Source organism: Hemicordylus capensis, chromosome 5 (assembly GCF_027244095.1).
Source record: "Hemicordylus capensis ecotype Gifberg chromosome 5, rHemCap1.1.pri, whole genome shotgun sequence".
NCBI classification, from domain to species: domain Eukaryota; kingdom Metazoa; phylum Chordata; class Lepidosauria; order Squamata; family Cordylidae; genus Hemicordylus; species Hemicordylus capensis.
In genome coordinates, this window is record NC_069661.1 from 44,822,149 (window position 1) to 44,843,537 (window position 21,389).

The 21,389-nt window shown below is 44.1% G+C and overlaps 1 protein-coding gene across 1 annotated transcript in view; it reads right to left on the bottom strand.

Moving 5' to 3' along the window:
- Positions 1-21,389, bottom strand: part of PRDM5 (PR/SET domain 5) — a 177,789-nt gene that overhangs the window by 41,624 nt on the left and 114,776 nt on the right. The window contains exon 14 of the mRNA XM_053258589.1: positions 3,886-3,971. Within this exon, the coding sequence (XP_053114564.1) occupies positions 3,886-3,971 (86 nt within the window). The remainder of the gene's footprint in view (positions 1-3,885; positions 3,972-21,389) is intronic.

Consider the following 21,389-nt stretch of genomic DNA (forward strand, 5'->3'; position numbering starts at 1 on the left):
TCCTTATTTATTAGTATAAATATATATCCTTGAACCTGTGTGTGTATTGTGAGGAGAGGTGTGTGAAAATGTGGTGATCATTCAAAACACCCCTCCAAATCCACACCTACCTGGAACCTTTTTGGCAGCGGGCTCTAAGTATTGTCTGAATATCTGCTTTGTTATATCAAGGCAGTGAGAGTGTGTTCTTTTTTACCTAGACTAATGTGACTGTAAGGCCTTTTTGCTCAGTTGCATTTGGTACGCCACTTTGTATATTACGTTAATGGTATTGGTTGTTAAAATTATTTTGTACACCATAAGTGATTTTATACATTACAGTTTTAGGTGCACTCTAAGATACTTTAAGCATACACAAAAAATGACCCAAGTTTGGTAATACATATAATACATATATCATGCAATCAGTTACAGTGAGCCAGGATTGGCTGCCTTGGGGACAAACCTGGGTTTACCCTGAGCATTGTGTGAAGAGCCCCCAGACTTGCAGCATGGAAAGTCATATGGGAATATGACTTTCTCCAATCTCCCTTGGTTGGGCAAGATGATTGAGAGGGTGACCAGCTCCAGGTCAGCTCTGGGCAGTTTTGGAGGAAACTGATTATCTAGACCCATTTCAAACTGGCTTTAGAGTTGGCAAGACCTCAGGGGTATACTCGTGAGACAAATGGGCCATAACCCAAAATTTGGCTTAAAAAAAAATCTGGCAACAGAGACAGCCTTGATTGGCCTGATGGATGACCTCTACCAGGGAATCAACAGAGGGAGTGTGACACTGCCTGTTCTTTTGGATCTCTCAGTGGTGTTCAATACTATCAAACATGGTGTCCTCCTGGATAACCTGGGGAGTTGGGGATGGTTCTGCTCCTATCTCTTGGGTAGATTCCAGATGGTGGCTCTTGGTGACAGTTGCTCCTCAAAATGGGAGCTGTTATATGGAGTCAAGGCTCCATTCTGTCACCAATGCTTTAGGAGATTTGGTGCTGGGTGTTATCAGTATGCTGATGACACCCAAATCTACTTCTCCTTTTCATCTTCATCATCAGGAAGTGGTATTTATTCCCTAAATGCCTGCCTCTAGGCAGTAATGGGCTGGATGAGGGATAACAAACTGAAACTGAATCCAAGCAAGACAGAGGTGCTCATAGGGGCTCAGAATTAGAGGGATGAGCTAGACCTTCCTGCACTGGATGGGGTTGCACTACCCAGGGGAAGGAGAAGGTACACAGCTTGGGAGTACTCCTGAACCTAGACCTCACCCTTTTATCTCAGGTAGAGGTTAAGGCCAGGAGTGCTTTCTATCAGATTCGACAGCTGCATCCATTCTTTGAAGAGGTGACCTCAAAACAGTGGTGTATCAGCTGGTAACCTCCAGGCTTGACTACTGTAATGCACTCTACATGGGGCTGACTTTGTACGTAGTTTGGAAACTTCCGTTAGTTCAAAATGCGGCAGCCAGATTGGTCTCTGGGGCAACCTGGAGATATCATATTATGCCTGTTTTGAAACAGTTGTACTGACTGCCGATATGTTTCCGGGTGAAATACAAAGTGCTGGTTATTACCTTTAAAGCCCTGAATGGCTTAGTTCCGAGTTATCTTAGAGAGCTCCCATTTCTGCATGATCCCCACCGCACGTTAAGGTCATTTGAGGAGGTTCGTCTTCAGTTACCACCAACACATCTGGTGGCGGCTCAGAGGTGGGCCTTCTCTATAGCTGCTCCTGGGCTGTGGAAACCTTCCCGGCAGAAATCCGTAATCTGAGTCCATTATTGGCCTTCAGGAGATCCCTTAAGACCTATCTGTTTCGCCTGGCCTTCCAGGGATTTTAAACTGTTTTTAAACTGTAAAGGTTTGTCCTGGTTTTCCAGGGTTTAAAAAACTGTTTTGTTTTAATAATGGTTTTATGTTTTTACAGTTTTAGATTTTAATAGGTAATTGATTTTAGCTTTGTTTTAATGTAAACTGCCCTGAACCATTTTGGAAGGGTGGTATGGAAATCAAATCAAATCAAACACACACACACACACACACACACACACACCAGCAAGCAAATACACAAAAGGATGAAGCACAAGTTGCCAGGTTGATTAACATAACTGAATGCTCCTCCATTAAAACAAACAAACAAAAAAGATATTATAGGAAACTATAAGAGCATCAGGGATGAGACTAAGCTAGAACCCTTTCCTGTAACATCTGCATGGAAGGATTCCCCCATCCCACTTTTGCTTTATTGAAATAAGGCTACCGTATATAAACATATCAAGGCTGATGATCATAATACAAGTAAAAATAACTAGGAGAAGGTGAAGGGGAAAAAAATGCCTTAACACAGTTAAACATGATAGGATACAACCAACACAACAGCAGGAGGAGGAGGAGGAAGAGAAGGAGGAGGAGAAGAAGGAGAAGGAGAAGAAGAAAAGGGATTAAAAATAAAATAGAAACCAAGAAGATTCAGTCAAGTGGTACAGTCCAGGCACAGGTTTACCACCCCAATTACAACTAGAACCTAGAAGGGCAAAACTACCTTAAATGCCTTATTTTTACCTGACACCAGCTCTTGTGTGCATTGGGGAGGGGGTGCAGGATTCCAAACTGAATCAGAGCAGTTGTGCTTGGAGGAAGGGAATTCTTTCTCTCACATAATTTTCCGGAACCATATTGCTTCTCAAAGATCTCATTGACTAAAATACTGGTACATGTATTTTCAGCAGAACAAACAGTAGCTTTGGAAGAGCAATTTACATTAGGAAAATTGGAGGGAAGCAGGTCTTTTATGTCCTGGGTAGCTTGGTGCAGAATATAACAAGTTGTGTGGAAACACATTTTTAACCTCTGGTTTTGAAGGCACTACTTTTCTAGATAATCATACATGACCTCTCCAATTAAATATCAGCTAGGACAATTTCCTAACTGTGTAGGCGTGAGCTTTCCATACTAAGGGTTTGGGGTCTCTAACTTCAGTGTATGGTGGCTTATAGTACAGGATGTGTAGCCCTCCAGCAAAAGGAGGGCTGCAGGTCCACAAGAAGCCTTCAGTGCTGAAGGCTTCTTTGAGCAGCGGACTGGGTGGGGAGAGAGGGCAGCAATTTCCGTGTCTCTGCCCTTCCTCCAAGTCTTTTCCACTTGTATAAATATGTTCTTGAGGGTCACACAGCCCTCAGGAATATATTTATATAAGTGTAAAGGGCTTTTGGAGGGAGGAGAGAGATGCAAAAAGCCCCCTCCCCATGCCCAGTCCACTGCTCAAAGAAGCCTTCAGTGCAGGGATTCTCAAGGCTAGTTGAGGACCCACAACCCTCCTTCCGTCTAAGCCAGTAACCCCGAACAATGCAATATGCTATCATTTTCCTGAGATTCCTGCTGCTTGGATTCTAATTCTCCATTCTCCTTGATTTCCTTCCTCAATAAGGGTGTTAAAGTACTCAAGACTGGAGGGGAGGACAACTTGCTCCATAATGGACAAAACTGAAAATATGTAGGACAAACTTAGCTAATTTGCACATAGTTAACATGCACTGATTATTTTAATTCATCTGTAAGATGCCAACCAAGAGTGTATTGACACATTGCATATCTACACTCATGGTAACAATTCTGAATTAAATGTCTTTAAAAATCTTAGCATCTGTGATTATGTACAATAAGGACTTTGTAGTTCTATTAGGCCATCCCAAAGAGTTTTGATCTTCAATTGGAGCAGTTTTACGGAAGTATATCCTGTTTAATTCTGGAGCTTGCCTTATTATTTTGGGAAAATATTTTCCACTGCAGAGAGAAACACAATTTTCTCCCTCTTTTTGCAATAAACATAATTGTCCATTTAAGCCTGTCAAACAAGCAACTACAATATGAGATATGGAAACAGATCCACACTTACCCTTGTGTGGGTGCGAATGTGCATTTTTAATCCATCATTCTTGCTGAAAGCTTTGTCACAGTAAGGACACTGGTAAGGACGTTCACCTGAAAATGGGAGAATCATCAGGTTCTTTTAATGTGGTCCAAAGAAACGAAAGTACTGGCTAAGAGGATCAATGAAGCACAGCATGTACTTATGTCAAAGGGAGCTACACTTTGATGGTCTAATGTTAGTGTTCAGTTAAGACATCATTAAGACTTCAGTGCTGGTGAGCTGCTAATTGCAAGGGACTCCGCATGAGACCACATGGCTATGTCATTCATATGTGTACCCCTGCAGTATGTGGTCACACCATGCTAAAGCAATGCCCATAGGTCTGGCTATATGTGTGCTGGAGTAAGACATCAAAGTCTTAAAGCCGCACAAAAACAAAATAACAAAAAGTTTTGCACCATACAGGGTGAGATCAAAAGTAATTCATTCAACTACTTGATGTTGTCCTAACAAGATAAAATGAATATATAAAAATTATAAATCCATCCTGTACTCCTGGTGACAGCGGTGCTGGCCAGGGTGACTTCTATTGTGGTCAGTTTAGGGTCATTTTTAATGGATAGTTATTAACTGTTCTCAGAGTACAGTATGTTTCGTTGACTTCACAGCTGTTTGTCATTAGAGCCATCTGGGTGTCACCATCCAATTTAATTACCTCAATCCATTCTATTCATGTGTCTCATTTAACTAAAAGCAGATCAGTTGGATTTTGCTGCTGTGAGTGCTGCTGTATAACTTCTAGGAGATGTTTATAGAAGGTTAAAGCCTACCATACTTCCAAAGAATCAGGGCTAGTAACATTAGAAAAAATAATAGTAGAATATAAAGAACCACAGCCTAGTTTCATGGATGACTGAAAGTATATGAAAATGTCTATCCCATTAGGAAAGTCAAAGAACTCAAAGTTAACCTAGAAAAACCATAGACAGCCTGGGAGCCCTCAGCAAACTGCCCTCCATGAAAAGAGGGTCAGTGAAATGTTTCCAATCTTACTGAATACTTCTGGAGAGCAAGGAGTGCTCTGAACACTAAGCATATTTGTGCAAGAACATGAGCGCAGGATAGGGGAGCTGTGCAAAGGGCGCTTCTGCATACCCACACACCCTACATGCCTCTGAGAACAGTTAATAACTATCCATAAAAAATGACCCTATCTGACCACAATAGAAGTCACCCTGGCCAGCACAGTTGTCACCAGGAGTACAGGACGGATTTCTAAGAATTATAATTCTTATTATAGTGTTATAGTTATATAACAGTGATGCACCACTGTTTTGAGGTCACCCTCTTCAAGGAATGGATGCAGCTGTCGAATCAGCCGAAGTTGACAGAAAGCGCTCCTGGCCATAGCCTCCACCTGAGATACCAGGGTGAAGCCTGGATCCAAGAGCAATCGCAAGCTGCATACCTGTTCCTTATTCCGATCCCCCACAATGAGCACCTTCATCTTGGTTGTATTCAGCTTCAATTTGTAAATCTCATCCAGTCCATTACTGCCCACAGGCAGGCATTTAGGGAGCGAATGCCATTTCGTCATGATGATGATGATGATGAGGAGGAGGAGGAGGAGGAGGAATAGGTCGGTGATGATGGCAGAGTGACTTTCTTGCGGCCTGCCCATTTAGGGACAGCCATGGACAGCAGTTTCCCAAGGGCCCCCTGAAACCTGGAACAAGCCTTGGTATAGCAATTAACCCTAACCCTACTAACTGGGCAAAGAGGCACCTTTTACCGTGGTGATTCTCTTTATTTAGCAGGGGGAGAGTAACTGGCCCTATCCAGCCCCAGCACAGTAGCTCCAGTGACTGCTGCTGGTGTCTGTCTTATGTTTCTTTTAAGATTGTGAGCTCTTTGGGGACAGGGAGTCATCTTATTTATTTATTTATCTATTATTTCTCCATGTAAAACACTTTGGAAAGTTTCACATATGTACTGATGGGGTCTGAGCTGTCGGTCACTGACCAGGAAAGAGATTTGGGGGTTGTGGTGGACAGCTTGTTGAAAGTGTCGAGACAGTGCACGGCAGCTGTGAAAAAGGCCTATTCCAGTCTAGGCTTCATTAGGAAGGGGATTGAAAATAAAATGCTAATATTATAATGCCCTTATACAACTCTATGGTGCAGCCACATTTGGAGTACTGTGTATAGTTCTGGTCACTGTATCTTAAGAAGGACATTGTAGAACTGGAAAAGGTGCGAAAAGGCAACCAAATTGATCAGGGGCCTGGAGCACCTTCCTTATGAGGCAAGGCTACAGCATCTGGGATGTTTTAGTTTGGAAAAGAGGCAACTATGGGGAGACATGATAGTGGTGTACAGAATTATGCATGGAGTAGAGAGAGTGGACAGAGAGAAAATCTCTCTCTCAACACTAGAACCAGGGGTCATCCCATGAAGCTGAAAGTCAGGAAATTTAGGACCAACAATATGGAATACTTTTTCACAAAGCACATAGTTAATCTATGGAATTCTCTGACACAGGATGTGGTGATGGCCACTAGCTTTGATGGCTTTAAAAGGGGCTTAGACAAATTGATGAAGGACAGGTCTCCCAATGGCTACTAGTCTAGTGGCTATAGGCCAGATGCAAGATGACTCTAAATACCAGTTGCAGGGGAGCAGCAGCAAGAGAGAGGGCATGCCTTTACCTCTTGCTTGTGGGCTTCTCAGGGACATCTGGCGGTCCAGGATGCTGGGCTGGATGGGTGTTTGGCCTGATCCAGTAGGGCTGTTCTTATGTCCCGGCTAGCTTACTCTGCCTCCTGGCAATTAGCCATGGCATTAACCCATGGCACGTGGGTTGGTCAATTGCTAGGTTGGGAAACTAGACCCTACACAAAAGGGGCTAACACCACAGCGAGGAAGAGAAAGGGACTGGGTGAGAGGAGTGAGAACGAGCCTCACCTTAGTCCTGTTTACCGCCCCGCCCATGGAACTGCTCATACTGGCTGCCTCTGCCTGTTTTATGTTATAAGTTCTTGGGTAGTGTAGATAGGGAATCTATGATTTGGTGGTCTCGCTGCTTGTGAGAAACGGCAATAGGGCTTGCAGGGAGGAAGCTCTGAAGAGCTTATCTCCCTGCAGACAATTCATTTTCTTCCCTTGGGCGGGTGAATTGCCTGCCTAGATGAGCACCGGATGCTGACGGTAGCTCTGAGGGTCATGCGTCACCCTGCCGCTCCAATAATGCACCGCACAAGTGCACAGTGCATTATGGGGATTCCCCTTCCCCTCCCAAATCTGCCAGCAGCAGCTGCTTGTAGCCACGGCTGACAAAACAACCACAAAAATGAGGTTAAGGGAGCACTCACTCCTTTAGCCTCATTTTCAAGGGTGGCACCGTAAGCAGTTTGCCGCCATGGTGCCGCACGGATCAGGCCCGATCCCGGTGGTTCATGCGCATGTGCAAAAGCAGGCGGGGCTCCCTTAGCCTGGTTTTGCACACACATGTGAATAGCCTCATAGTTTTATTTTGACTGCTGCTTTGTTTGCTCACAATTTGTGGTGTGTGGGGGTGGGGGGTGGGGGTGGTGTGTTGGTGTTGGTTTGTTTTAATAGTTGCTTACAATTTATTCTTAAATTGCTTTAAAACTTGTTTAGGTAAGCTGCCTTGATTTGGTAGATAGAAAGCAGACATTTTTGAAATAAAGACATAAGGTATTTCCACCTGACAAGGTAAAAAATAAATACAAGAGTGAAAGAACAAGGCCTCTCATAACCTAGCTAAATTTTAAATGTCATTGGAGAGAACGCCACTTGAAGAAAGAAACCAACAGGGAAGCAAATAAATGCAGGGTTGTGGTTGTAAAAGGCAATTGCATCTCTTTCCCACCCCAATCGCCCTGCCGTAACTCATTGAGTCTGAATTTAAGGATTTGGACAAGTGTTCTTAACAAGGCCTGCAAGCTGTCCCAAGTGCTCTGATTTACCAGTTCCACATCTGTTTGAAACGTGACACTATCTCTCGTGACCCGCAATGTCACTAATCCATGCTGTCATCCTTTGGACACTGCAGGAGTTGCTGGGGCTCCAACATTTAATTAATCCAGCTGACATTTTTATGTTTTAAGGCTTTTGCATTTCAAGGGGAAAGTTTGGAAAGGTTTTTAAGCAGATGAGTGCTGACAGCCCAGTGCTGCGACCCCTCCCTTTATTCTTTGTTTATGGAGGAGAGCTTTGCTAAAACAGAATGGCTTAGGGCTGGGTTTTATAACTGTTAATTATGTCCTTCCTAAATTAATCTTCATGTTTATCATTCTTGAAGACGATATGTTTAAGCAGCTTTCAACAGATGCCAGTGGAAAGTGACACTTTCATTTGATAGGAAAAAGTCATGTCTGATATGACCTGCCTTTGATCATCCAGTGTATGTCCTAATTCCTTTTTTACTTTGGCTCACAGTTGGAGCTCTTATTTCATCATCACATAGGGTCAAACTAATATGTATATTTCATGATTTGGGCCATGCTTGACTTGTCTAATGTAAATAGCATGTGTGTGCCTGCAAATTTGGATCTGGGCCACAGAAGAGGCGAAGTCCCCTTTCTTCTACCATGGCTCCTATATGGATTGAGCCCCCCACATGTGCCATTTACATTAGGAAAATCAAGTACAGGAGATCATTGTTAATTATGGGTTCAGCACCTGCGTTTTTGCAGATCCGCAGTCGGGTTATAGACACCATACATTGGTATACACCAAAAAAATCCCACACAGCAAAAAAAAAAGGGGGGGGGGTTAAACCCATGTATCCGTGACTTGCGGGTGGCCAGAAATGACCTTGGAGGTCATCATTTTGACAGGAGCCATTTTATTTTTTAAAAGGGGCAAACTACCCCCCGCCCCAATTTTTTGCCAATTGTTTTACTCTTGGGGGACATTTTCCGACTCCTTGTGGGCAGTGGAGAACAGTAGGGCACTTTATTTGAGCCATTTTGGGGGCAATTTGGGGGCAGTGCAGGAAACTAACCCCCAATTTGCATTCACTTTAATGCCCCATTATTTGCAGATTCTCTATCTGCCCCTACATACAAAGAATGGAAGCCCCATGAATAACGGGGTTCTCCTGTATTCTGGGCTGAATCATGCAATATGTGCATCATCTAGTTGAGCACCAACGTCTGACTTGTTTTACTATAGCCCTCAATATTATTACCTAACTAACAAAATGCCCATTATTAGGACTGTTGGTGTAGAGGGAGGGCCTAGCAAGTAAATTACAGGAACTTGGGGAAAGAACTGTTGCAACCCTTGGGGCATATTTCTTGGTGCCACAGAGGGCTTCTGTTACTTGGGAAGAGGAGGGTGTCAAAAAGTGACACTTCCTCCACTACGCCAGAGCAGTTAGTTGGGGAGTTCTGTTTGGCTGCTCTTTCGATGCACCAGTGCATCCGTGCTCTGTATGTCAGCCAGTGCCAACAGGAGCACAGCAGCAAGCATCATTGCCCCACTGATGTGTTTTTCAACTACACACACATATGCACCTGCTCACAGTGCATCCAGCATTTTTTGGCAGGGGAAAATGGTGTACTCAGGAAGATATTTCACCCCTTGGTTAAAAACACTGGGTACCTACCAGAGAGACCTTTCTCACAAGCAGTGAGAAAGGGCTACCGGATTTGCGGGGAAGAAGCCGTAAAGAGCTTACCTCCCTGCAGAAGATCATTCCGCCAACCCCTTGGTGGACAGATCACCTGCTCACATGAGCACCGGCTGCTGCCGGCAGCTCAGAGGGTTGGGGGGTCGGGACGTGTTGCCCCATGTTTCCCTGCCCCCCTGAGCTCCAATAATGCACCATGCTAGTGCACGCATTATGGGAACCTGCCTCCCCTCCTTGAGACTGCTAACCATGGCTGCTTGCAGCCACGGCTGACAGATGACAAAAAAAAAATGAAATTAAGCACTCACTCCCCTTAGACGGGTTTGCCACTGTGGTGCCGCTGGGATTGGGCCTGACCCCAGCGGTGCACACAAGCATGCAAAACCAGTCTGGGCTCCCTTGGTTCAGGAGCACACGCATGTGAATATCCTCGGAATAAGCATGAAGAGTCAGGAGCATGCTTAAGGAGCCTGTTGGCACAGAGGTCAGGCTCGCTCATGTGATCCTGTTAGTATTATACATAACACCTGGAGAGAGCTTAGGACTGGGGTACCAGGTTTAGGTATTTAGGCTAGTTACTCTCTCTCAGCCAAACCTAATTCACACGGTCATTGTGAGGATAAAAGGAGAGAACAGAACACCACCCTGACCACCTTGGAGGAAGGATGGGGCATAAATGCTAATTAGGGATGTGAGAATCAGCTAGAGGTCAAGCCGTTTCACCATTGAACCGGGCCTGTTCAATGGCTTCTCCTTGACCCAAACAAGGCCTGGTCCAGTTCGGCTTGACTTTGAGCAAACCCCCAGGCCAGCTCAGGGGTTCTAAATGTGTGCTTAAAAAAAAAAAAATTCTAAACTTATGGCTGGGTCCGGCAGCCTCCAGGGGGTGCTGCCGGGGCCATGGGGAGGGGTTGCTTAAGTTTCCTCCTCCCCCCGCCGGCTTCCCTCCTGTCTTCTTTGGGCCAGTACAGCCCATTTATGGGCCTTTTCGCCCCTCTGCCTGCTCACTGCGGCCATTTTGAAGGTTACCGTGCATGAACACTGGCCATTTGCATGCCCTGGGGGAGGGGGAACCTTCGGCGACCCCCCTGGGTGGCCGTGGCAGCAACTCCCCCGGAGGCCACTGGATTCGGCTGTACGTTTTGGAATTTAAAACAACACACATTTAGAAACCTCACCCCACCCCGAGCCGAACCCAAACTGGTTTGGCCTTGAGCTAACTGAGGCCTGGCTCAACATGCATGGAACAAAGCTGGGCCTGGTTCAGTTCGAGTCTGGTTCTGTTTGAACCGAACCGGGCCTCCCGGTTCCATGCACACCCCTAACGCTAATAGTAAAACAGTGATTTATTTTGACCAGTATCTCCACATATATGGCCACTGCTCTTTCATGACTGCAATGGTACTTTGGCAAGCCACTGCAATTTCACAAATAATAGAGGCCATATATGAAGGCCCCAAGTGGCGCTGTTGCTTCACACAAGCACCACTCTGAACCAGGAGCCTGTTTATTGCGCTGTGCATACCTCAGACACATCTACAAGACCTGCCAGTAAACATGATCTGCAAGTCTAGGCCATTCCTTGGCACTGTAGTTTGTGCTGGCTGGTTACTACCTCCTGTCTCCAAAAGGGCTATCTTTCCGTCATGCAACTTGGATGAGATTTTTCTGGATAGAAATATGACAGGACATAAAAATGGCAAAGGCAGGAAAACACAACATTGCCCAGTAAGGAATCTGTTTTGACAGTAAGAATTGTAATTTACAAAGATAATTCGTTTCAGCTATTTTCAGCTCTTGGGAAGCAATCATTTAAATTATTGCACAGCTGTTGCATTCTTCTGCAGCTTAATTTGTTGTTGTTTTGCAAAGGAGTGCTACTGAGAACTGAAATATTAATTTACACTTCAATCTTTAACTTCAATCCTTCAATCCTTATTTATGTGAAACAGTCCCACTGATTTCTATGGGCTCTACCTCTAGGTTAGGATATTTAGGATGTAACCTAAGGCACATTTTTGATATCACTTGCTGGGTGGAAACATTGAGACCTTTCTCACGATCTGTTAGAAAGGCTCGAAGGGGCGAGGGGAGGGAGCCTCAAAAAGCTTACCTCCCCTGCAGATGATCCTCTTCTTGTTGCTGGGCGGCTGGATAGTCCGCCCAGATGATTGCCAGTTTCTGCCAGTAGCTCTGAAAGTCAGGGTGCTGGAACATGTCACTCCGCCCCCGCCCAGAACTCCCAAAATGCACCACACAGGTGTGCAGTGCATTATGGGGATCCCCCCTCCCCATCCTGAAGCCAGCCGGGAGTCCCGCAGTCTTCCAGCCCCAGTCGGGCCTGGCAGACAATCAGTAAAACAGGGTTAGGAGAGTGCTCACTTTCCTAACCCGATTTAAGAGGGTGGCTCCAGAGGCGGGTTTACTACCAAGGCACCACCAGGATCGGGCACGATCCCAGTGGCACACATGCACGGGCAAAACCAGGCTGGGCTTCCTTAGCCCGGTTTTGCCTGCATGTGTGAACAGTTTCTTTGATTGGAAAAAAATATTGGCTGACATCCAGGTGAATGAAGGGTTGGTGCAGCTATCCGCCTGCACCTTGCCCGGCAGCTCCCCTCCTGTAGCCCCGGTAATTCATTCATTCATTCCATTTCTATACCGCCCTTCAAAAAATGGCTAAGGGCAGTTTACACAGAGAAATAATAAGTAAGTAAGTAAGTAAGTAAGTAAGATGGATCCCTGTCCCCACAGGGCTCACAATCTAAAAAGAAAAGAAAAGAAAAGAAAAAAAAGATAGATACCAGCAACAGTCACTGGAGATACTGTGCTGGGGGTGTACTGTGCTGGGTAATGCACCATGCAAGTGTGCGGTGCATTTTTGGGATGCCCTTCCTGCCCGAGTGTGTCAGCCATGGCTGCTAACAGCCACGGCGGGCACACTTGTGGGGAGGGGGATCCCAGAAATGCAATTCAACTCAGAAAGGCAATTCACGTTTTCAATTAAGAAATGCAATTCACGATCAATTTAACAAGGTTAACGGAGTTCTCGCTCCGTTAACCCCATTTAAGGGGGTGGCTACACAGGCAGGCTTGCTGTCACGGAGCCACCAGGCACACCATCGAGCCCGCTGGTTCTCATGAATGAACAAAACCAGGCTGGGCAACGTTAGCCTGGTTTTGCTTGTTCGTGAGAATAGCCTCACTCACTCATTCGAAACTCCCAGACCAAATCACAACGGATAGAAACATGCCATTTTCACAGGTGCTTTCAGGGCCTTGACCAGACTACCCACAAAAATCCAAAACCCTGGATTTAATTCATTACTTTTTCAGAAAAACCGAACAAACTCTCCCTCTGGAAAGCATGGGTAATGAGACCTCATAGAGCTAGGAAAAGCCTAGCATCACAGAGAGATAAGAAGTTAATACGTTTACAAATGGTAAGCTTTCCAACGGGAGAGTTTTTCTTCATTTTCCAGGACATACTGTATTTTACCTAATTACAATGATATCTTGCTTACAGAAAATTCTGGCCACTTAAAGTCTGATACTTATTTCCAAATAAGTATGTATACATTGTTGCCTTAGATTTCAAGTCAATGATTTTGCTGAGTGTCTCTGCATATGCACAGAGAAACAAACAGAAATTTATCTCAGCAGACACAATTCTGCAGAGAGTGCAGATTGCATGATCAAATTAGGGACTGAACCAGAAGGTATCAGACAGATTGAATGTAAGTTGGTAACTCTATTCAGGGTAAGTCCTAGAGGTGTTTTATCTATATCACCAGAATATAATACTTGAAATAAATACTAGTTTGAATTAACAGATCAGGCAACACAGGGCTCATAAGCTGTGCAACCCATGGCTTTCCCCCATACATTCCTCTGTGTATTCTACCTTGAAGGGACAGCATTAAGTAGGAATCAGCTTTTTGTGATTTTTTGTAAAAGGGGTGGGAGGGGTAATTTGCACAGAATACTGAAACCCAGGAACATACACGCATGATTGTAGTGATGTTGTTCCAAATGGAGGCTCATATACAGTAGCTTCATTGTTATGCAGTTACAGTTACTAGTGGGTTTTTTTTAAAAAAAAATAATATATTTACATTCTGCCTTTGAGCAAAATACTCCCCAAGGCTTACCAAAGACAATTAAAAGCATAAAACACATCAATATAAACACATCTTAAAAACCACAGCAACCAGATTTTTCCAAATAAAAGTCTGGCAGAGAATTTAAAAACAATTCAGTTTGCACAAAAAGCTTCTCTAAAAAGGAAGGTCTTCACTTGTTTTTTCGAACATGGCCAGGGACACAGCCTGTCTGATCTCCCCAGGGAGGTCACTCTACTGATGTGGTGCTCCACCTGTCCTCCCGTTAACTGAGCAAAGAAGCATATTTTTAAAGTAGTGATTCACTTTGTTGAGCAGGGGGAGAGCAACTGACCCTATCCATCCCCAGCACAGCATTCCTCCAGTGGCAATTTGTGGGATGTATGCAAATAATGTTACACAAGAGTAAATCCATTATTTCCAATGTGCTCACTATTACGCAATATGATTTGCACAATTTGTATGTGCCCAAAGTTAGTGGACTGATGTACAGTCCATACTGCGGACTGATGCTGCGCTATGAGCTTAAGACAATGGCAGGGCACAGAGCAGGGTTTGCCCAGGTAGATTTTAAGGCTTTGGCAGGTTCATATGGGCAAAGACAGTCCTTCCAGTACCCTGGCCCCGGGTAATAAAGGACATTAAAGGTTAATGCCAGAACTCTGAATTTGGCCCAACAACAAACTGGCAACCAGTGAAACTGCCACAGGATGGGTGTCTCACTCAGGTAGCACGTAGGGGTAGCTCCCACAAGAATTATTGGAGTAACCTGAAGCTCCTGAACCATCTTCAAGGGCAGCCCCACATAGAGCGCATTACTGTAATCTATCTGGGATGTAACTAATACATGGGTGACTGTGTTCAGATCTGCCTTCTCCAGACAGGAGATGTTAAGCAACTTCTCTATATGTAGCTCAGGCTGACAAAGCCTGGAGCTTCTCCCGACAGCAGGTTTTGCTGTGGATTTACTGTGAGGCTTTTATGCAAGTTTGAAGCTGCCCCCCCAAACCCGACGCAAACAGTGGATTTTTTTTTACCCCAGATATAAATCGAGCTACATTCTAATATGCAGTGAAAAACCCAAATTGTGTGTAAAGTGCTCCCTGATAGCTCGCAGGGACTTCAGGGTAAATCTGTCCAAAATGTGAAAATCCCCCCCCCCCAATTCCAGAGGAAATGTGAGCTAAAAACCGGGTGTGGAAAACCTCCTGGCCCGGCATTAATTCATCATTCCCAATATATATCCTTACTGATAAAAGTTAAATTGGGGGAGGGGAAGTATTAATCCTTAGTTCATAAATGTCCTGATCCTAAGTATATCCGAAATCAGATTACAGAGAAACCCCAACAATCCACTACACAATGAGCTAGAGAAGCCAAATCTCAACTAAAACCTAGCTGCAAAATCAGGATAATTCTCCTGGGGAGGAGGTCATGAGAGAGGGCCATCTGGATCACACATTCAACACACCCTGCCAGGTGATCAATAGAGCAGTCCAGAAAGGAAGCTGTAAGAGAGCTTTTCTAATCAGAGATAGTGTGAGGTGACGACAGCAGGCAATAACAAGTATGAATGGGGAAAAGGTTAAGGTAAAAGAGAACCGTATTAGAAAATTGAATGATACGAAGAACTTTGTCCCTTTAGGGGGAATACAAAAGTATTTGTTTACACATTTATCTAACTCAGAAAAGTCAACTGAGCCAATGGACTTTTGGTTCCAATTATTAGTTTCTTTTAACTAATCATGAGATATTCCACTCTTTCTTATAAAGATGATATATATGGATCCCCTTTCCACTGAAGATTATACCACAGTTTTGATTTGAATGGCAAATCATAAGTAACCCCAAGCCGAAATCTGTGTCACCATGCCATGTTATGTGTTTATGGCCCATTTCAGGGGTTATAAACACTTCCAAGAATACAGTATGACTCAGCTACCAAAAAAGCCAAAAAAAGATTATGGATAACCAGGAAAAAAAGGATTATGGATAACCAGGAAAATTAGAACAGGTTTTTTAAAGCATACATAGGACACGAGAGATGCACATTGAAGATTGTAAAGGAACATAGGAAGCTGCTAAATACCAAGTCATCTAGCTCAGTATTGACCACACAGACTGGCAGCAGCTTCTCCAAGGCTGCAGACAGGAGTCTTTCTCAGCCCTATCTGGAGATGCTGCCATGGAGCACTAGTGGAGCCACCATAGTGTGAATGCGTCCAAATAACACAGGCTGCCACATATCAGAGGTTGTGCCTCGTGCCCCAGCCATGTCGCCAACATCAGACACCAGGCATGGTTTGCTCACATACGGGGTTGTGCGCCCCATTTGCAAGTAAAATCCAACCAGTGCCACACTTGCAGCGCAGCCAGAGAGGCTCTCCTTACCTTTCAACGGCAGGGAGAGTTGCTCTGGCCATGCTCCAAATGTGGCACTGGACCAATTTTACTCGCAAACGGGTCATGCAGCCCTATTTGTGAGCAAACCACGCCCCCTGCGTCTGATATCAGATGCTTATGTGACATATAGGATGTGGCTAGGGGGGCCGCAACGGAGAACTGTACCCGGGCCGCCTCTGGCCTCCCTCCGCGCTTGCAAAGGAGGGAACTTAGAACCTTTTGCATGTAAGCATGCAGATGCTCTTCCCAGAGTGGCTCCATCCCACAAGGAGAATATCTTACAGTGCCCACACATGTAGTCACCCATTTATATGCAACCAAGGTGGACTCTGCTTAGCAAAGGGGAAAATTTATGCTTGCTATCACAAGACCACCCTTCCTCCAGACCAGAATAACTGAGGTTTGGATAAGAGCTTTCTACTAATTTCATGAGGTAAATCAGTTCCTTATAAAATGCCCAGTGAAAAAAGGAAAGCATAACATTCAAAAAATGCTCAAATTTTGCAAACCAAATATAAATAATCCAAATCAGATTAAGCTAAATTTTGAGCTTAAAATATATTCTGGCTCAGAAAACTAAATTCAGGGAGTGTGGTCATTATAGGTTTTCTAAATTTGTTGAGTACTGGCATTTAGACGTCTTAAAAGAAACATCAAGAGGTAGTATAACACTGAGATCTTGAATTACAGCATTAAGTAAACAAACACCATGAATTTAACTGTAATGAAATCCTGGTTCCATTAAATTCCAGTGCATGGTTGGTTGTTTACTATAGCAGAAACATGATTACATACTTAGCATGTCTTTTATGGAATAAATAATTTTAAGTCCCAAAAGTTTCATGAAGCTAAGTAAACCACTTGGCACCCTAAACCTAAACACATTTATTTGGAAATAAATCACATTTACTTCAGTAATACTTACTTCCTGCTTAAGCTTGGACCTTAAGCTATATTTCTTGGCTACAATCTAAAACAGTTTTAAGCGCACATAAACCCATAATTTCAACAGTCTTAAGCACACTAACTTCTGTGTTGGATTGGGGCCCTTGTGTTTTTAATGAGATGACATCTGTGCTTCTCATCTCCCTTCTATGGCGGGCGGGGGCCGACACACATTACAATCTCTGACCTTTGTGAACCCAGTGCTGGTTCTCTTTCTAGCTCCTTGCATTAATCAATCTATTAGGTGTTGTAACTCATTTGATCTAAAGAAGTCACTAACAATCAAGCCAACTATCCTTTGAAATAATGTCTATCTCTCATCCACTAGTAGCAAACCAACAGGAGGCTGACAGTTGGTTGAGACTTTACAGGTAGTTTTGAAGATTTAACTGTCACAAGGAGATAAAATAGACAATGATGTACAACCCGAAAGGTTTAGGTTTAGGAATGCAGAGCTTTTAGCTTTGCGGCTTATTGGACGAAAAGTATTTTTATAGACAACAGATTCTCTCCCCCCGCCCCACTAGAACAAACAAAAAGAAAACCCCAAGAACGATCACTCTTGCATTTGTTATGAAATGAAGCTGCAGGGACATCAGGGAATAGTATTTACTATGCAGAAGTGTGCAAGGTGAGGGCCACCATGGCTGCAGCCAACCCCAGAAAAAAAGGACAGTGTTGAATAAAATATATATTTAAAATGTTTTCTTATTTTATCAAGACAATTGTGCTCGTATTTATCTAAGTTGGCATCTACAGTATTCCTATAAAGCGAAGAAAGCTTCCATGTACTAATCGACAGACAAATTTAACTCCAATTCATTAGGTCATTCGGCTTAAAACTCATTGGAGAAGGTTTTGAAAGGAAATCATAGGTCCTGACATGTCGGGGCAGTTTATAAACTCAACAGACTCAAATGGACTGTACCATTTCAGACTGCAATAGGGGATGGCATGTTCAAATGCTTCCCCGTTTTTTAAAAAAACCACCTCCATGCACACAAGTCATTGCTGTGTCAAGGAGGAGAGTTCAGCCTACACAGAGAGCTTCTGCTATCATAAAGGAAAAAGGAAAGGTTGTGCCATCGAGTTGGTGTCAACTCCTGGCGACCACAGAGCCATGTAATTTTCTTGGTAGAATACAGGAGGTGTTTACCATTGCCATCTCCTGCTCAGTATGAGATGATGCCTTTCAGAACCTTCCTATATCACTGCTGCCTGATATATAGGAGTTTCCCATACTCTGGGAAACACACCAGTGGGGATTGAAACCAATAGCCTCCTGCTCTCTAGGCAGATAGCTTCCCCGCTGCTCCATTAGGTGGCTTCTCCTATCATAGATAGGCATTAACATGATGCTGCTTTATACTGAGTAAGGCTGACAGGTGTTTAGCTTTCCAAAGTCTCAAGAAAACATACTTACCACCCCTACTACCTGAGATACTTTAAACAGAAGATGGAGATTCAACCCATGTAAAGCATCTACCCTTATCTACCCCTGAGCAACAGGCTTCCTTAAACATCCCAGCCCGTCGCCATACACACATACTCCTGAAACCTGATGTTGGTCAAGTCCAGGAGAACTTGATCTATCACATGATTCTGTTACATGGTTCTGTTAACTAGCACTGACAATCTGGTGTGCTAACATCCCGATTCAGAGCATTTGCTGAACTTGAAGCAAGTAAATGTTTCTCATCTATACTGCAAGCAAATTTACTTCGCTGCATTCCCCCACCCCCCACCCCTTTTAAAAGTATTTGACTTTTAGCACCAAGTGAGCCTCTTTGGGGAAAGCTTTCCACATATCGGGCCTTACACATTAGTTTCTCTGGGGCGGAAGGGTAGTCCACATAGGAGGTGCTCAGAAGGGAGAGCTTGAGAAGATGGCCGATGATGATGATGATGATGATGATGGGTCAGGGTTGGGCAGCCTCATCTAGGTGAAGGTGCATCCCCTGTGCAGGACCAGGCCATCTCTTACTTAGTGCAAACATTATATCCCCCCTGTGTCCACTCCTTTGGATTACTCTGGGACAATTGGGCAATTCCTGGGTATGCCTTGCATGTGGTTTCTGGTTTCTTTGCCTGCAAGTCTCTCTTTCTTACTTTTTTTTTTTTAAAAACCTCTCTGGCAAGTATTAATTGCACAGATCTTACATCTTCTTCCTTTTCTGTGTTTATTGCTGCTACATATGTAGAATCACATAAACCAAGGAAACAAAATTAAATCAACCTACAAAAGGGAATTGCAATGACATCTGCTCCTTTTGTTGTTGTTATTGCTTTAATTCTCAGAGTAGTAACATCTGAAGCTGCAAGGGAGAAATCACCACATCAGTTCCTTCTGAACTGACAATATTTCAGGGTTGGACAAAGATATAACTTTGACATCAGTTTAACTGTGTTTCCATCTACACAACTTTGGAAAAAATAAAGTGGGGCAATTTGCCTTCTTCACCCCAGTACTTCCCAACATAGGGGTGCAATGCACCTACACCAATTCTGATATGAAATCAGTATGGATAATATCAGGCAAGCTAAAGGTCAAGTCAAAAATGACAAATTGAAACATATGCCTGAGTTACAGTAAACATGAAGTGCAAACATGCATATTCTATTCACACGGGCACATGAATGACCAGTATATCTCTCAAGTGCTTGCTTAATAAATCAAGATTTAAAGTGTGCCATCTCAGGGTTATCCTAAGGCAACACCCCTGCCCATGGAAACAAAGCATTTCAGAGTGCTTCAGCTGCACCCCTCTGCAGCCTAGCTTGGGTCATCATAATTTTCTCTATTAAACTGTGATCTATACCCAACCGAGATAAAAATGTTGCCTTTCTTTACACAAACCTTATCTTGAGGCAAACAGCAAGGTAAGTTAAGGGCCATGGACTGTTTTTCAGTTGACCTCATCACTTTGAACGCAATACACCCTTGGGATGGCCCCTGAGCTGCGTAAACCAATCTGAGACTAAAGTGTGTTGAGGGTAAGTCCAAATAAGATATCATGTATTCTCTCCAAAGAAGATATCAGGTAAACAAGAGATTTCTACCAGAAATCTAATTAAATTTTGTTTCCCTTGCTTAAGCCCATTTTTAGAATGAGTTTTGTTCTGAAATAGATCTTGAGGTCTTTCACACAACCTCACGGCCGCTGCTGGGTACGCTGCGGGGAAGCCAGGAACTTGCCTGTCTTCCCTGGCAGATGAGCAGTGGCTGCCCTCCCCTCCACCACGCTGTGAGCCCACACAAGTTGTCCTAAGGCAACACATTTGCCCACTGAGACAAAGCCCCCCTCCCACATCCCAGGGTGCCCCAGGGCACAAGAGCAGTGCCGGCTCTCCTCAGAGAGAGCTCTCAGCGCAGCCACTCCTTTCCCCCACTGGCTCACTGCCAGAAATAGCGGCGGGCCGGGGAGGAACTTCTTAAACCTGGTGGCAATCACCCAGTTGATCACCCACCGAGGTTAAATGAACCATAGGTTCACTTAATCTCAGCTAAATTCTGGGTTAAAAACATGGGTTTGACTTGAGTTGGAGCCTGGGCTAGGCTGTACGCATGAACAGCCTCCTTGTGTCATAGGGCCTGGAGTCATCCGAGGTTCCTCCACAATAGACAGGGCTTCTTTGCCAGGAAGGTCACCACGGCAAAAGTTGTGTTACTTGATAACCTCAGCGCAGAATCTTGATAACCTCAGTGGCCTATAAGCAACCCAGTATGTTTCCCAGAAAGAGCCTCTTTTTCCTGATTGGCCAGCTTTTGTGACAGGAGGGTCAAGCAGGCCTTATATACTGGTTGCTAAGCAGGCTTGAAACTGGCTGAAAATGCAAAGACAGACTCTAGACACTAACAAGTGTATGCTCTGTGAGGGGATAACTGAGAGACACCACTTTTCTCTTGATTCCCACCAAAAAGACATAGCTTGAGGCAAGAGTAGGATTCTCACCTGTTAATGAATGAATTGGTTAATTTTCAATACTTATAAACACTTCTACAAATCACACAATAAAACAATGGCTTACAAAACATGCAGTGTCACAGCTCCATGTGGACTTCACAGCAAGCCCCGGTGCTGTTCTGAAACAGCAGATATGGAAGCAGCATTTCCATAGGTTTCCCCATTCATGACAATGGAGAAACCTCTGGGAACGCTGCTTCTGCATCCACTGTTTCAGAAAAGCATCGAGGCTTGCTTTTCAGTATTCAACATCATGTAAGCCAATAAAAACAAATTTCACACCAGTACCAAACAATAACACTTATCCAAAGTATCTGTCAAGGAACAGCAAAAAGTGGGAAGGCTCGCCTGAAAAGTCAGATTTTGATCCACCTTTGAAAAACAGGGGGAGAGGGAGCAGACCAAATCTCTTGGGGTGGGAGTTCCAAAGAACAGG